This window comes from Pongo pygmaeus, chromosome 18, assembly GCF_028885625.2.
Source record: "Pongo pygmaeus isolate AG05252 chromosome 18, NHGRI_mPonPyg2-v2.0_pri, whole genome shotgun sequence".
NCBI classification, from domain to species: Eukaryota; Metazoa; Chordata; class Mammalia; order Primates; family Hominidae; genus Pongo; species Pongo pygmaeus.
This window is the reverse complement of record NC_072391.2, coordinates 2,474,464-2,492,496: the sequence shown is the minus strand read 5'-3', so window position 1 is coordinate 2,492,496 and position 18,033 is coordinate 2,474,464. Positions and strand designations below refer to the sequence as shown.

Here is an 18,033-nt window from a genome sequence, read left to right as displayed (position 1 = left end):
GTGGGCGCCTGTAATCCCGGCTACTCAGGAGGCTGAGGCAGGAGAATCACTTAAACCTGGGAGGTAGAGGTTGCAGTGAGCCGAGCTCACGCCATTGTACTCCAGCCTGGGCAATAAGAATGAAACTCTGCCTCAAAAAAAAACCAAAAACAAACAAAAAGAAATGAGCTAGTAAATCATGAAGAGACATGGAGGAACTCTAAATGCATATTACTAAGTGAAAGAGGCCAATCTAAAAAGGCTACTTACTATATAATTCTAACTATTTAACATTCCAGAAAAGGCAAAACTATATATATATATATATATATCAGGGCCAGGAGCAGTGGCTCACACCTGTAATCCCAGCACTTTGGGAGGCCCAGGTGGGCAGATCACCTGAGGTAAGGAGTCTGAGACCAGCCTGGCCAACATGTTGTAACCCCATCTCTACTAAAAATATAAAAATTAGATGGGCGTGATGGCAGGCACCTGTAAACCCAGCTACTTTGGAGGCTGAAGTGGGAGAATCGCTTGAACATAGAAGGCAGAGGTTGCAGTGTACTGAGATTGTACCATTGCATTCTAGCCTGGGCAATGAGAGTGAGACTCCATCTCAAATAAATAAAATACAAAAATTAGCTGGGCATGGTGGTGCACACCTGTAATCCCAGCTACTCAGGAGGCTGAGGCACAAGAATCACTTGAGCCTGGGAGGCAGAGATTGAAGTGAGCTGAGATTGTGCCACTGCACTCTAGCCTGGGCAATACAGTGAGACTCTGTCTCAGAAAAAACAAATCAGTGCTTGCTGGGCAGGGTGGCTCAAGCCTGTAATCCCAGCACTTTAGGAGGCCAAGCCAGGAGGATCTCTTGAGCCTGGGAGTTTAAGACCAGCCTGGGCAACATAGCAAGACTCCCATCTCTACCAAAAAAAAAAAAAAACTCAAAACCACAAACCAAAATTAGACAGGCATACTATAGTCCTAGTTGCTTAGGAGGCTGAGGCAGGAGGATTGCTTGAGCCCAGGACTTCGAGGCTGCAGTGAGCAATGATTGCACCACTGTACTCTAGCCTGGATGACCAAGAGAAAACCTGTCTCAAAAAAAAAAAAGAACGAAAGAAAGAAAAAAGGATTGACAGGGAAATTAAACTCCTAAAATAAATAATCCACTAGCACATCCAGTCAATACAAAAAAAGGAACCAACAAACTGTCAGACATATTAATGAAGAATGAAAAGGAAAAAATACCCAATGTTGCACAGAAAATTAAATATTTTTTGTAACACTATGCCAATAAATTTGTCAATCTGTCTGGGATGGGTTGATTAGGAAAATAGAAGTAACTACCATAATCCAGTAAGAGACTTTTTTTAAAACCTAAATATTTATTCACATAAACTGTTCAAGAAATTGAGAAATTTGTCAGAGTCTTCCAAGCAGTGGAAGTGCAAAAACTCAAATGGGTAAGTTATTTTTAACTACAAGCAATAGGTAATTCTAATGCTATTCAAACTAATCCATAAGCAGAGAGAGGGTAAACTTCCACTAAAAAAAAATCAGGTTAGCTAATGATGATATCAAAATCTGACAATGATAATATTTTTATTAAAAAAAACTAAAGCCCATTCTTAGTAAAGAGAAGATGTAAAAATCCTTGCTAGCACATAGAATCTAGAAGTGCATTAAAAGAATAATATACCATGAACAAATGGAAAATTTATTCCAGAAATATAGGAATGATTCACTATTTTCACCATTATGATTTCTATTAGTTTAACTCATTATATCAATTGCTCAAAGGAATAAAAACATAATGTCAATAAATTCCCAAAGCATTTGATAAAATTTTCCATCTATTCTTTGATACTTTTTTAAAAAATTCTTAGAAACAAACTAATCTATAATGTGCTAAAAACACATTTCTCAAATCAAAAGCAAAGATATTTTCTGGTGACCACAGAAGCATTCACAATTAAGACAAAACCAAGATTAAAATGCCAGTGGCAACATTATTTTCTAGCATTATTCTGGAAACAGTAGCCCAGAGCCATTGTGTCCAATTATGAGGCCTGTTTTCATACCAGGGCACCTGGCTCAGAGGATGAGAAGCAGGGCTGAGATCCACTCTATGCTCCACTCGCCCTGGCCTAAGGGTGGATCTGCTGGCTGAAAGTTCCACTCAGGGGTACCTTTATCTAATTGGTTTGTGCAGTTGGGTGCCTTTAACTAATTGGTCCACTCAGAAGAGCTGCCTTTATCTAATAGGTGGGGAGGCAGGGATCACCTCTTGGCAATTCCTCACCAGGCACGGTACCCTATATAAGCTCCTGGTGCCCCTATACTACTACAGTTAAATGATAAGATGAATCAAGAGGCATAAATATAGGTAAAGAGGGAACTAGATTATGATTGTTTGCATGTTATTAAGTTGTATACATAGAAAACCCAAGAGAACAACTGAAAAACTATAAGAAACAGTAAAAGGTAAGGTAAGATAGCCAGTTACAAAAGTAGTATATAAAAAAATCAATAGTTTTCCTATCAAAAACCAGGTAGGACAATGTATTTCAGGAAAAGATCCCTTTCACAACAGCAACAGCAGAAGAAAACATTTAGGAATAAATATAGTAAGAAATATGCAAGATCTCTGGGATGGAAACTGTAAAACTCTATCAATAAACATAAAATTAAGGCTTGAATAAGCCAGGCTCAGTGACTCAGTGCTGGTCACAGTTATTCAGGAGGCAGGAGGATTGCTTGAGCCCAGGAGTTCATGATTATCCTGGGCAACATAGCGAGACCCTGTCTCTAAAAAGAATAAATTAAAAGCTTGAGTAAATGGAGCAACATATCCCATCCTTGCACAGAAATAGTCAACATTTTTAAGGTATTAATTTTTCTAAGTACATCTACAAATGTTCTGTAACCCAATAAAAATTTTAATGAGATTAAGAAATTTGATTCTGAAGTTCACATGAAAGATAAAGCTGTGAGACTAGCCAAGAAAATTCTGAAACAGCTATTGACCAGAGATGATCCAAATATTAAAATATGTTGTTAAATAACTTCATTAATGAAAAGAACATTATACTAGTATAGTAACAGATAGCCCCCAAAAACAACTTATATATAGAACCACATATATATATATATGGAAATTAGTATATTATAAACATAGCCTTTCAAATAAATCACATAAATATTAAAACAGTATTAATACCTACTTGTTTAACAACTAGATGAAACAGACCAATTCCATGAAAGACATAAACTACCTAAATTCACTCAAGAAATAAGTAACCTGAATAGTCCTAATATCTACTAAAGAATTTGTATTTGTAGTTATAATCCTTCCAAAAAAACAAAATCCAGATGGTTTCACTGGCAAATTCTAACAAACATTTAAAGAAACAATAACACTAATTCTGTACAATCTTTCCCAGAAAATAGAAGAGGGACAACTTCCCAACTCATTTTATGAGGTCAACATTACTGTGATTCAAAGCCAGATAAAAACATCACGAAAAGACATAGTATAAAAAACACAATGCAACTCGTAATATTACGAGGCTTAAGAATAAACCACTTAATCATCTCAGTGGATGTAGATAAGTACATCTGACAAAAGTCAACATTCATTCATGGTAAAATCTCCCAGCAAACTAGAAATAGAAGAAAATGAAAATTTCTTCAACCCAATAAATAGCAGCTACAAAAACCTACAGTTAACATGATACTTAATGGTCAAAGACTCAGTACTTTCCCCCTAAGATTAGAGAACAAGCCAAGGATGACTACTCTCACTGCTATTCAACATCATCCTAGCCAGTGCAATAACGCGAGAAATAAGAGACATACATTGTACTGAATACTACAGGCAATTAAAAAGAAAAAAGAGACATAACAGATTGAAAAGGAAGAAATAAAAGCATCTCTATTCTCAGATAACATGACTTTCTATGTAGAAAATCCCAAAAAATTCAAAACAAAGTATGCTACAACTAATAAACGAGTTTAGCAAGGTCACGAGAGACAAGATCAATATATAAAAATAAATTGGCTGGGTACAGTGGTTCACGTCTGTGATACCAACACTTTGGGAGGAGAAGGCAGGAAGATCATTTGAGGCCAGGAGTTCAAGGCCAGACTGGGCAACAAGCAAGATCCCATCTCTTTTAAAATTTTAATTATTTAAAAAAATAAAAATAAATCATATTTCTATGTAACAGTAAAGAACAAGTGGAAATTTTTATGTGTCATTTGCAGTAACATTGAAAGAAGGAAATACTTTGGTATAAATTTAATAAAATATGTGCAGAATCCAAATGCTGACGAAACAACACTGATAAAAGTTTTTTTAAATATTAAATGTTTTTGGCCAGGCACTGTGGCTCACGCCTGTAATCCCAGCACTTTGGGAGGCTGAGGCGGGAGGATCATGAGGTCAGGAGATCCAGACAATCCTGGCTAACACGGTGAAACCCCATCTCTACTAAAAATACAAAAAATTAGCCAGGCGTGGTGGTGGGCACCTGTAGTCCCAGCTACTCGGGAGGCTGGGGCAGGAGAATGGTGTGAACCCAGGAGGCGGAGCTTGCAGTGAGCAGAGATCACGCCACTGCACTCCAACCTGGGCGACAGAGCGAGACTCCATCTCAAAATAAATAAATAAATAAAGGTTTTTTTCTTTTCTTTCTAGCATGTTCCTCTAAATACAATTAAATATTAAATAAATAGAAAGGTATACCATAATTACAGATTGAACAAGCCAGTATTGTTGAGATGTCAATTCTCCTCAAACTGATTTATAGATTCAATGCAATTCCAATAAAAATCTCAGCAGTATCTTTTCCAGGTATCAACAAGCCTACTCTCAAAATTATATAAAAAGCCAAAGGGACCAGAATAGTAAAAATAATTTTGAAAGAGGAACAAAATTGGAGGACTCATACCAATACCTGGTTCCAAGAGCTACTATAAAACTATGCTAATCAAACCACTGCAGTATTACCTGAAACACAAGTAGGTAAACTATGGGCCATGTGACCTGTTTTTCTATAGCGTACAAACTAAGAATAATTTTGATACTTTTTTCTTTTCTTTTTTTTTTGAGACGCAGTTTCACTCTTGTTGCCCAGGCTGGAAAGCAATGGTGCCATCTCAGCTCACTGAAACCTCCACCTCCCAGGTTCAAGCAATTCTCCTGCCTCAGCCTCCCAAGTAGCTGGGATTGCAGGCATGTGCCACCACGCCTGGCTAATTTTGCATTTTTAGTAGAGATGGGGTTTTACCATGTTGATCAAGCTGGTTTCGAACTCCTGACCTCAAGGGTTCTGCCCACCTTGGCCTCCCAAAGTGCTGGGATTAAAGGCATGAGCCACTACGCCTGGCCAATACTTTTTAATAGTTGGAAAAATTGTCCTCAACCAGAGTTACCAAATACAAATATCTCTGAATTTAGTCTTTCAATATCGTGTGTTGAAACTTATATTGTGGTACAGTATATTTATTCATGTATTTATTTTTAGACAGGATCTCACTCGGTCGCCCAGCCTGGAGTGCAGTTGCAGTGACCCAAACTTGGCTCAATGCAACCTCCGCCTCCTAGGCTCAAGGGCTCTTTCCACCTCAACTTCCCTAGTAGCTGGGACTATAGGCACCCAGCTAATTTCTATATTTTTTTGTAGAGACGGGGTATTGCTATGTTGTCCAGACTAGCTCAAACTCCTGGGCTCAAGTGATTAGCCCACCTCAGCCTCCCAAAGTGCTGGGATGACAGGTGTGAGCCACTGCGCCTGGGCAGCACAGCCATTTTTATAACAACGAATGCTGCTTGAATCACAAGTAATGGCAAGCTACTTTAAGCATTCCTGTCCTGGTCCATTTTGTGCTGCTATAACAGAATAACACAGATGGGTAATTTATAAACAATAGAAGATTATTTGGCTCATAGTTTTAGATGCTGGGAGGTCCAAGATTGAGGGGCTGCATCAGGTAAGGGCATTATTGCTGTGTTATAACATGGTGAAAGGCATCGTGGCAAGAGAGGGCAAGAGGGGGCTGAACTCACTTTTTTTTTTTTTTGAGACAGAATCTCGCTCTGTTACTGGGCTGGAGTGCAGTGGCACAATCTCAGCTCACTGCAACCTTCGCCTCCTGGGTTCAAGCGATTCTCCTGCCTCAGCCTCCCAAGTAGCTGGGACTACAGGGGCACGCCACCATGCCCAGCTAATTTTTTGTATTTTTAGTAGAGATAGGGTTTCATCATGTTGGCCAGGATGGTCTCAGTCTCTTGACCTCATGATCCGCCTGCCTTGGCTTCCCAAAGTGCTGGGATTACAGGCGTGATGAACTCACTTTTATAACAAACCTACTCCTGTGATGATGACATTAATCCATGTATGAGAGCAAAGTCCCACCTCCAACACTATTGCATTGGGGATTAGGTTTCCAACACTTGAACTTTGGGGAACATATTCAAACCACAGCACTTCCCATGCTGGTGAAATTTCAAACGAGAAGTAAAATCTCCATTCCCACACAAATTTCTAGCAGATATAACTTTTTTTTTTTTTTTGAGACAATGTCTCACTCTGTTCCCCAGGCTGGAGTGCAGTGGCATGATCACGGCTCACTGCAGGCTTGATCTCCTGGACTCAGGTGATTCTCCCATCTCAGCCTCCTAGGTAGCTGAGACTACAGGTGTGTGCCACCATGCCCAGCTAATTTTTTGTAGAGATGGGGTTTCACCATGTTGCCCAGGCTGGTCTTGAACTCCTGTGCTCTAACTCCTGGGCTCATGCCATCCACGCATCTCAGCCTCCCAAAGTGCTGGAATTACGGGAATGAGCCACCACACCTGGCCAGCAGATATGTCTTCCAAGTTTAAACTACAGTTCCAACATCATTTGTTCCAGATCTCTATGCAAGTGCAAAGGAACTTTCCACATTTCAAAATCCATTTAACTGTGTAACTCAGGAGCTTCCACCTAACCTCCAATTGGAAATGATTAATGTGCAATGTAATGACATGTCTAAAGACAAATATCAAGAGAAGAATCTCATATATCAATGTCTTTCAAGTCATATGCTCAACTGAAATCATATGTTCATGGCAAAAAATGTAAAATCTCATTACAGATCAGCATTAACAAATGAATATGTACAAATGATTCTTGATGGTAGGGAACACTAACTTTGGATCCCAGTTAAGTAATATATTATCCCATAAAAAAATCCCATTCCCAGCCAGGCATGGTGGCTCATGCCTGTAATCCCAGCACTTTGGGAGGCTGAGGCGGGCGGATCACAAGGTCAGGAGATCGAGACCACCCTGGCTAACACGGTGAAACCCCATCTCTACTAAAAATACAAAAAAATAATTAGCTGGGCATGGTGGCGGGCGCCCGTAGTCCCAGCTACTCAGGATGCTGAGGTGGGAGAATGGCATGGAGGCGGGAGAATGGTGTGAACCCGGGAGGTGGAGCTTGCAGTGAGCCGAGATTGTGCCACTGCACTCCAGCCTGGGCGACAGAGCGAGACTCCTTCTCAAAAAAATAATAATAATAATTAATTAATTTTAAAAAATCTCATTCCCATTACTAGGTCTGTATTATTTTAAAAATTATATTCAATTATCATATTGAATTTCATTAATAAAAAATGTTGTGGAAACTTGCTTTGTCTCGTTATATAAGTAATTTATTCAATTTTGCCTATTGGCATGCAAAGCCTAAAAAAATTTGCTATCTGGCCCTTTACAGAAGACATACAGCTCAATGGAATAGAATAGGGAGTCCAGAAATAAACCCACATATATGGTCAATTAATTTTTGACAAAAGTGCAATTCAATGGAAGAAGAATAGTCTTTTTAACAAATGTGCTGGAACAATGGACATCCACATATAGAAATAAAATTTTGACCCATACCTCAACTCATTATACAAAATTAATTCAAAATAAATCATAGACTTAAATATAAAATCTAAACCATAAAACTTCTAGAAGAAAACACAGGAGAACATCTCTGTGACCTCACGTTAAGCAAAGATTTCTTAGATATGACACCAAAACCATAGAAAATTGGACTTCATCAAAATTAAAAACCTTTGTTCTCGGCCAGATGCAGTGGCTCACACTTGTAATTCCAGCACTTTGAGAGGCTGAAGCAAGTGGATCACTTGAGGACAGGAGTTTGAGACCAGTAAGGTCTCTACTAAAAACACAAAAATTAGCCAGGCGTAGTGGTGGATGCTTGTAATCCCAGCAACTTAGGAGGCTGAGGCAGGAGAGTCACTGAATCGTGGGAGATGGAGGTTGAAGTGAGCTGAGACTGTATCACTGCACTCCAGCCTGGATGACAGAGCAAGTCTCTGTCTCCAAAAAAAAAAAAAAAAGAAAGAAAAGAAACACTTACTAGAAGTCTTTGTTCTCTAAAAGACACTCTTAATAGACCGGACATGGTGGCTCATGGCGGCCAAGCATGATGGCTCATGCCCAGCACTTTGGGAGGATGAGGTGGGTGGATCATGAGGTCAGGAATTAGAGACCAGCCTGACCAACGTAGCGAAACCCCATGTCTACTAAAAATACAAAAATTAGTCGGGCATGGTGGCAGGTGCCTATAATTCCAGCTACTGAGGAGGCTGAGGCAGGAGAATCACTTGAACCTGGGAGGCAGAGGTTGCAGTGAACCGAGATCATGTCACTGCATTCCAGCCTGGGCAACAGAGCGAGACTCTTCCTCAAAAAAAAAAAAAAAAAAAAAAAAAAGCACACTCTTAATAGAATACAAAGACCATCCACTGAGTGGGAGAAAACATCTGCGAATTGTTGTATACAAAGTTGTATACAAAATATATAAAGAAGGCCGGGCACGGTGGCTCACACCTATAATCTCAGGATTTTGAGAGGCCGAGGTGGGTGGATCACCTGAGGTCAGGAGTTCGAGACCAGCCTGGCCAACATGGTGAAACCCTATCTCTACTAAAAATACAAAAATTACCAAGGCGTGGTGGGGTGCACCTGTAATCCCAGCTACTCGGAAGGCTGAGGCAGAAGAATCACTTGAACCCAGGAGGCAGAGGTTGCAGTGAGCTGAGATCGCACCACTGTACTGCATCCAGCCTGGGCCACAGAGCAGGACTCCGTCTCAAAAAAGAATAAAAAATAGGCCAGGTGCCGTGGCTCACACCTGTAATCCCAACACTTTGGGAGGCCAAGGCGGGAGGATCGCAAGGTCAAGAGATCAAGACTATCCTGGCCAATATAGTGAAACCCTGTCTCTCTAAAAATACAAAAATTAGCTGGGTGTGGTGGCACACGCCTGTAGTCCTAGCTACTCAGGAGGCTGAGGCAGAAGAATCGCTTGAACACAGGAGGTGGAGGTTGCAGTGAGTCAAGATCGTGCCACTGCACTCCAGCCTGGCGACAGAGTGAGACTCCATCTCAAAATAAAATAAAATAAAATAAATAAATAAATAAATAAAATAAAGAACTTTCAAAACTCAACCATAAGAAAACTAACAGCCCACGTTTTTTTAATGGGCAAAAGATTTGAAGATGCTTCACCAAAAAGAGCTGGACACGGTGGCTCACGCGTGTAATCCTAGCACTTTGGGAGGCTGAGGCAGGTGGATCACCTGAGGTCACAGGTTTGGGACTAGCCTGGCCAACACGGTGAAACCCTGTCTCCACTAAAAATAATAAAAAAAAAAAATCAGCCTGGTGCTGTGGCTCACGCCTGTAATCCCAGCACTTTGGGAGGCTGAGGCAAGCGGATCACAAAGTCCATCCTGGCTAACAGGGTAAAACCCCATCTCTACTAAAAATACAAAAACAAAATTAGCCGGGCGTGGTGGCAGGTGCCTGTAGTCCCAGCTGAGGCGGGAAAATGGCATGAACCCAGGAGGCGGAGCTTGCAGTGAGCTGAGATCGCGCCACTGCACTCCAGTGTGGGCAACAGAGCAAGGCTCCGTCTCATAAAAAAAAAAAAAAAAATTAGCTGGATGTGGTGGTGCGCACCTGTAATGCCAGCTATTCGGGAGGCGGAGGCAGGAGAATCACTGGAACCTGGGAGGCAGAGGTTACAGTGAGCTGAGATCATGCCACTGTACTCCAGCCTGGGTGACAGAGCAAGACTTTATCTCAAAAAAAAAAAGAAAAAAAGAATGTATGCCTGACAAATAACCCCATGAAGAGATAGATGCTCAACATCATCAGTCATTAGGGAAATACAAATTTAAACCACAATGAAATACTACTACAAATTGATAAGAATGGCTAATATATATATATATTTTTTAGGCCAGGCACAGTGGCTCATGCCTGTAATCCCAGCACTTTGGGAGGCCGAGGTGGGCGGATCACCTAAGGTCAGGAGTTCGAGACCAACCTAGTCAACATGGTGAAACCCCATCTCTACTAAAAATACAAAAATTAGCAGGGTGTGGTGACATGCGCCTGTAATCCCAGCTACTGAGGAGGCTGAGGCAGAAGAATCGCTTGAACCTGGGAGGCAGAGGTTGAATGGTGAGCCAAGATCGTGCCATCGCGCTCTAGCCTAGGCGACAAGAGCGAGACTCTGTCTCAGAAAAAATAAATAAATAAAATATATATATTTTAAGTGTTGGAGAAGGTACAGAGCAACTGGAACACTTACATATTGCCAGTGGGAATGCAAAGTGCTACAACCATTATGGAAAACATTTTGGAAGTTTCTTATAAAGCTAAACATATACTATACAACCCAACAATCCCATTCATAAATTTTTACCCAACAGAAATGAAAACTTGAACACAAATGATTATAGAAGGCTTTACTCATAATCTCCAAAACTGGAAATAAACCAAATGTTCTCAATTAATGAATGGATCAACAAACTGTGGTATATTCATTCGGTGGAATTCTATTCAGCTATAAGAATGAACTATTGATATACCTGACATGCACAAATCTCCAATACATTAAGTGAAAGAAGTAAGACTCAGACTATATACACTCTATGATTTCATTTATATGACATTGTGGAAAAGACAAAAATAGGAATAGCAAACTAAAATCAGTGCTTACCAGCAGGAGGGTAAGAAGAATTAACTACAAAAGGGACATCATGAGGAAATTTAGGGGAATGATATCTGAATTTGGTTGTGGTAGTAATTACACAACTGTACATTTGTCAAAATTCATAGAATTATGGGTGGGCACAATGGCTCACACTTGTAATCTCACCACTTTGGGAGGTGGAGACAGGTGGATCACATAAGGCCAGGAGTTCAAGACCAACCTGGTCAACATGGTGAAAACCCGTCTCTACTAAAAATACAAAAATTAGCCAGGCCTGGTGGCACGCACCTGAAGTCTCACCTACTTGTGAGGCTGAGGCACAGGAATCGCTGGAATCCGGGAGGCGAAGGTTGCAGTGAGCCAAGATCCCGATACCGCACTCCAGCCTGGGCAACAGAGCGAGACTCCGTCTCCAAACAACGACAAAGATTCATAGAATTATAACCAGAAGGAGTGAATTTTACTATATGTAAAGTGAAATTTTAATGATTAATGTTTTAAGTGTTGAGAAAATTGGCTAGCTCACTCCAGCAAAATAAGCCCCAGATGGATAAAGGTTTAAACATATAAAATTTCATTATAAAAGCACTTTTATATTCTTAGAGTGGGGACTTTTTAAAAAAAATAAGCATGACCTGGCCGGGCGCGGTGGCTCACGCCTGTAATCCTAACACTCTGGGAGGCCGAGGCGGGCAGATCACAAGGTCAGGAGATTGAGACCATCCTGGCTAACACGGTGAAACCCGTCTCTACTAAAAATACAAAAAATTAGTCAGGCGTGGCAGCGTGCGCCTGTAGTCCCAGCTACACAGGAGGCTGAGGCAGGAAGATGGTGTAAACCCGGGAGGCGGAGCTTGCAGTGAGCTGAGATCTCGCCACTGTACTCCAGGCTGGGAGACAAAGCCAGACTCTGTCTCAAAAAAATAAAAAAATAAATAAAATAAAATAAGTATTACCTATAACCTGGAAACTATAAAGAAACAGACTAATAAATCTGATTACATTAAAAAAAACTTTTCTTTGAAAAAAAGGTAAAAAGCTGACAGACAACCTGGGGAAAACATCTGTAATACATTCGCAAAAGCACCTGTTCCATTGAGCCTAGACCCCACTTTCCACCATTGTATCACATTCATGGAGAGTTTTCCAAACACAGGAGAGAGGTTCAAATGTCAAATGTCCAGTTTTCATTTCTGAAAAGAAAACTGAAGAATCATGCCCATAGAATATCATTTATGGAAAAATCATAAATGATGCTACACATGTATAGGCTAATCTATATATGTGTGCAAATACATTTAAAAAACATTAAGAAGTGTATTTACCAAACCTATGACCATGGAGAGGAAATCAGGGAAGGGGATGGTGGTTACAAAGAACTTTGGTTTGCCTATTAGTTTGAATTTCTCAGCAAGAATATATTCACGTAACACTTGTTAAATTTAAAATTTATTTGAGAGCATGCAAATCGTCCAAAAAAATCATCTCCTCAAAATTTCTAAATGTTTAAAAGCTAAGCAAAATAACTATTTCAAAGCAAGTGATTTGGTTTAGACAAATATAGTTAGGAAACAGCTTACTTATAGTTTCTGTACTACTTAATAGTACAAAGGAAATCCCTGAATAATTGAGATATTCCATGTATTAATGCCCATTCTGTGCAACTCATAGTCTGTATTGTCTTCAATTGCTGTATCTTTCCTTCTAACAACATATTGTTGGGCACTCTGAATTCTATTAAAGTATAGATGGTGGCTTATTCACATTTTTATTTCAAGTTTCATCTGGCACATAGTAAGCACACTATGTTTTTTGATTTGAAAACTAAATCAAACTAAGCAACTCTGTTTTGTGAGATCCTGCAAAACACATAAATTTCATTCATTGGGCCGGGTGCAGTGGTTCATACCTGTAATCCCAGCACTTTGGGAGGCCGAGGGGGTGGATCACCTGAGGTCGGGAGTTCGAGACCAGCCTGATCAACACGGAGAAACCCCGTCTCTATTAAAAATACAAAATTAGCCAGGCATGGCGGCGCATGCCTATAATCCCACCTACTCGGGAGGCTGAGGCAGGAGAATCGCCTGACCCCGGGAGGCGGAGGCTGCAGTGAGCCGAGATCGTGCCATTGCACTCCAGCCTGGGCAACAAGAGTGAAACTCCATCTCAAAAAAAAAAAAAAAAAAAAAAATTTCATGCGTTTGTTTCCAAAGCATACAGTATAATGCTTAGATCACTTATTGAGCCCTTGCTGAATGCCAAGGACTTTTCTAAGTCCCGTACTCTACATGTTTTAATGCATCTAATCCTCACAACAATTCCATGAGGAATTGTTACATGATCCTCATTTTATACTAGGAAACTAAGGCACAGAAAGGTTCAGTAATTTGCCTAAAGACATTAAGAGCTGGAATTTAATCTGAGGCAGTGTAGCCAGAGTTCAGTTTTAGCCATTACAATATAATGCTTCCCAATCACTGAATGAAGGAATATGTGTACAGCCCTTGGTCTACAATGTATCTCTGAATTATAACATCATTCCCAGGGAAACAATCAAAGGAGCCCTATTCTAAGATACTGCATTGAATATCAGCAATTTGGGTACTGCTGTACGATAGATTAGATAGATAGATAGATAGATAGGGTACTGCTGTACGACAGATTAGATAGATAGATAGGGTACTGTTGTATGATAGATTAGATAGATAGGTAGACAGACAGACAGATAGATAGATAGATAGATAGATAGATAGATAGAATATAGTATTTGTACCCCTTCAAATAATTCGGAGCTTATTGGTTTAATTATATTTAGCCAACTAGTATAATGGCTAGGTTTACTGCCTTTTGTGAAGCTGTAAGACTTGTTTATGAGTGTCACCATCCACTATAATGTTTACCATCAATCTTGAGAGAAAAGAAATGTCTGAACCACGGTAACTTCAAGGAGTGTATCCTTCAATTTCTCAGCATGTATTCATGGTATATGGATGTGAGTGTTTCCATATAAGAGAGGGGTAGAGTCCAGGAGCCTGAACACAGAGGTTGTCATCTCAGCTCTACTGGGTGACTTTGAAGAAATTACGACCTATCTGGGCCTCCATCTGGAGAGAAATGACTAGGTGGAGCATCTAGGTTTGTTTTATTTTTTCAGTAGTGGGCCTTGAGCACAATGTGATGAATTATCTATCCAGTGATTGTTGAAGGGCATCAAAAGGGTCCAGCTCACTGGGGGCAACTATTTTTAAACAGTTCAGAGCCTGAAATTTTTGTGTGTAAGACACTTTTCCCAGTGGCCTTCACACCCTCCCACCTCATGATTGTGATTATAGTAATTAACAATTAACCTGACAGGGTTAAGAAAAAAAGATATAAAATTAGTACCCTGCAATTGTCTGTCTTGATCTGTAAGGTCATCCTTCTTCCAAAATTCCTACCCTATCTTCCATCTAAGGTAAATTCTGAGTCAGCCAGTTCTGGTACTGGATTTGGTTACAGAGAATTGGGATCCGGTTTTGAAAAGACCGGAAAAACGGGCAAGGTCTGACAAATTCAATTTGGAAATGGCAAGGACTGGTTTTGGAAAGAAAAATGACTGAGGATATGGCTGGGTGAAGAGAGGGCCAAGCAGTCAAGTTCACATCATTTTCTGGGAGGAAGTAGAGAATGGGGAAGACATTTTGGTTGGGGTGTTGCGGTCTGTGAAGATTGATGGGGAAAGGGGGTTTTTAGGATGTTTGCAGCGCATTAATAATCTACTCCCCCACCCATCCTGTAACTGCATTCAATTGTTTGTTTGTTTGTTTTTTTCCTGTATGCTCATTACGGAGACTAGGCTATGTAAATCCCTAGCCATACTCACATTATATACTACCATTTATTTGGCATTTATGTGTCAGGTATTGTAGTAAGCACTTAAACATGCATTTTCTCATTTGACCCAAAAAAGAAAAGAATACATCACCAAAAAACTTTTGAGTTTGCTATTATTATTAATTACTATTATTATAATTTCAATTTTAGGGATAGGAAATTGAGATTCAGAAAAACGAAATGACACGTCTACATTAATTGGTGGGCCAAGATCTGAAGCCAGGTCTCTGTAATTCCACTGAACAAATTATTTAGCACGAGCCTCCTCCCTCCCACGCACTCTAGGACCATGGATCTAGCCATGAACCTGACGATGTCCCTTTGCTCGTGGAATGGGCTATCCAAAACATCATCAGAGTAAAAGGTGCTACGTACACAGTAAAATGGGGAACGAGCCGCTCAAACCCTACTCCATCAGGAGTCTTGGGGGTGGGAGATTTCCGCCCCCGGCCCGGGGCGTTACATTAGGTCGGGGCCATCCGGTCGTGGTGCCGGCGGCTGGGCGCGGGGCTGGCGGTGCGGGTCGCAGGCGGCTCCCAGCGGCAGGACCGGCAGCAGCCCTCCCTCACCCGGGACGCCGGGACCACGGACGCACCTCACTGTGGTCCGGCCGTGGCGGCGCTCGGGGACCCATTGGCCCTGGCCCGCGGCAACTATCGGCCCCGCTCGGCGCCCGCCCTCATGCTCGAGCCCGGGAGTCCTTCACTCCACCTCTCTCTGCCACGCCAAGGGCGCCCGCCCCTCCCAGGCTCTCCTGCCTGGGGCGACCCAGTCCCATGACCCGGTCCGGCCCAGGGACACCCCGACCCACCTCCCCACTCCCCTCCCGTTAGACCGCGACCCGTCCCTGGGACCGCCTAATGTGACACGCCCGGGACCCTCCCTGCAGGCGACTCGCCCCCGCCCTGGACACTCCCTCCAGGTGACCCCGTTCCGCCCGCTCCGTGAGGTGACCCCGACCCTCCCCGGACCATCCCCTCGGGTGACCCCGACCCTCTCCGGACATTCCCCGACCCGACCCTCAGGTGATCCCGACCCTCCCCGGACCATTCCCTCGGGTGACCCCAACCCTCTCCGGACATTCCCCGACCCGACCCTCAGGTGACCCTGACCCTCCCTGGACCATCCCCTCGGGTGACCCCAACCCTCCTCGAACCCCCCCACCCTCCCCTCAGGTGACCCTGACCCTCCCTGGACCATCCCCTCGGGTGACCCCAACCCTCCCCGAACCCCCCCACCCTCCCCTCAGGTGACCCCGACCCTCTCTGGACCCTCCTCACAGGCGGCCCCGCCCCACCCCGGGACCCTCCCGCCAGGTGACCCCGACAAGGCCGGTCCCTCCTGCCTGAGGTGACTACTACCCAGCTGGGGACCCCCGAGGCCTCCCTCGCTCCTTAACTGAGGGCGACTCCGCTCATCCCGGGACACCGCGCCTTCTCCTGTAAACTCGACGCCTGCCCCGACGGCCGAATTCCAGAAGGTTCCTCGCCGCCGCCTCGCCTTCGGTCGCGCCCCAGCGCCCGGCCAGAGGCGGGGAAGCGCTTCCCCCGGTGCCAGGAGTGACGAGGGTCCAAGGAAAGACAGTGCGTAAGGAGAAATGGAGAAACGGCCAAAGTCGAATTTCCGGGTGTGAGGACTTCCACTGCTGTGAAACGCACGTGCTCAGAGCCATTCCTGTCAGAGGCCACCGCGCCCTCGCTCGGCTACCGCCGCTGCGCGCCCCCTGCGGGACATAGGCGCGGGCACAGAGCAGTGCGCAGGCACGGGCTTCCGCGCGGCCGGGTACGAACCGCGTACTCGCAGGGTGGCAGACTGCGCACGCGCAAAGCAGAGCGCCCTCTGCCGGGCATGGGCGACATGCACGGGGCACTGCGCAGGCGCGGGGTTGGGCTGGCCGGAGCGGCAGAGGCCGCCGGGGGTGGACCGGGCACCTGCAGGGGCGGCCGACTGCGCACGCGCGAGCCGCCGCGCCCCCTGCAGGAGCCGGAGCGGCCGCTGCGTCCGCCAGTAGCGGGTTGCAGGCGCACCCTCCCCTCCAGGGCGGCCACGCAGCTGTCAGTGCCGCCACTGCGAGGCTGGAGTGGAGCCCGGGTGCCCGAGGGAGGGGACCCCGCGAGAGGGCCGCGCGCCGGCCGCCGCCGCCCCGGCGCCCAGGCTCGGTGAGTGCCGCCGGGACCCGCCGCTCGCGCGCTCGTTCCCGGGGCTTGCGGTCCCCACCCGGGTCCACCCTTCCCACCCTCGCCGGCCAGCTCGGGCCTCGGGCCGCCCCCAGCTCCGGCCTGGCCTGCGGGCCCCTCCCGCGACCCCGCATCCCCGCCGGCCGCGCCTGCGCCCGCGCCCGCCCCTCCCGCCGCGGCCCCGGTTCCGGGCGCTCCCTGAAGGTGCCGCTCCCTCAGCGTCGGTTCCCATCCGAGCCTTGGGCGTGTCCCGCACTGCGGGCAGTGCCTGAGCCCGCGCCGCGCGGGGAAGCTCAACCCTGCCGGAGCTGCCGGGCCCTCTGTGTGCGCCCAAAAGGTGGATGTGTAGCGCCCGACAGCCCCAGGCCCGAGGGATGCAGGCGTCCGCCGCGCACCTGCGGAGATGGCGCCGCTTCCCGGCCGCAAGGACGCGCGGTGGCAAAGCCGCCCTGGTTGGATTCCGCCTGCTCCCACCCCCTCGTTCCGAGGAGCCTCCAAATCCGAATCCAAGGCCCACAGTCCGCGGCGGGCGTTTGCTGCGCCCTCCACTGTGTGGGAGCGGGAAAGGGGAGCCGCTAGTCCAGGCGGAGGGGCTTGTGGCAGTCGCCGGGGCCGCGTTCTCGGCGCCCTCCGTCAGGACGCCTGTGTGCATCGCGTCCGTGTGCCTTGGCTCTGTTCCAAGCCGGCTACACGCTTCAGAAAGGCCGGGACGGCCTTATGGTCAGGGGCGTGGGGAAGGCGCTTGGTGTCTGTCGCACGGATGAAGCATTGTCCTCGGGGTAATTGTCGCTTGTTCTTCGAGTTACGTCCTGGACTGTGCACTCCGGGAAGGCATCGATTGGATCTTGTTGGGGTTTGTGTTCCTGGAACTCCAGAAATGCCCGCTGAGTGAGTAGCCGAGACCCCGCGACAGCATGGAGCCCAGGCAGGGAGCA

The 18,033-nt window shown here is 45.0% G+C and overlaps 2 protein-coding genes across 5 annotated transcripts in view; one reads left to right on the top strand and one right to left on the bottom strand.

The window, feature by feature from the left end:
* The window catches only part of LOC129015988 (ATP-binding cassette sub-family A member 17-like), a 72,132-nt gene extending 55,316 nt beyond the window's left edge, over positions 1-16,816 (bottom strand). Inside the window, exon 1 of one of the 2 annotated variants that reach the window (XM_063654910.1) lies at positions 16,321-16,816. In XM_063654910.1, coding sequence (XP_063510980.1) covers positions 16,321-16,339 — 19 coding nt within the window. In that variant the 5' untranslated portion in view covers positions 16,340-16,816. The remainder of the gene's footprint in view (positions 1-16,320) is intronic. The other variant, XM_063654911.1, reaches the window with a different exon arrangement.
* A 63-nt stretch (positions 16,817-16,879) lies between these two features.
* ABCA3 (ATP binding cassette subfamily A member 3) overlaps positions 16,880-18,033 on the top strand; it is a 65,467-nt gene continuing 64,313 nt past the window's right edge. For 2 of the 3 annotated variants that reach the window (XM_063654905.1, XM_054454825.2), the window contains exon 1: positions 16,880-17,080. The gene's annotated coding sequence lies outside the window, so the exon portion shown is untranslated. Of the gene's footprint in view, positions 17,081-17,379; positions 17,987-18,033 lie in introns of those variants that run through there. The other variant, XM_063654904.1, reaches the window with a different exon arrangement.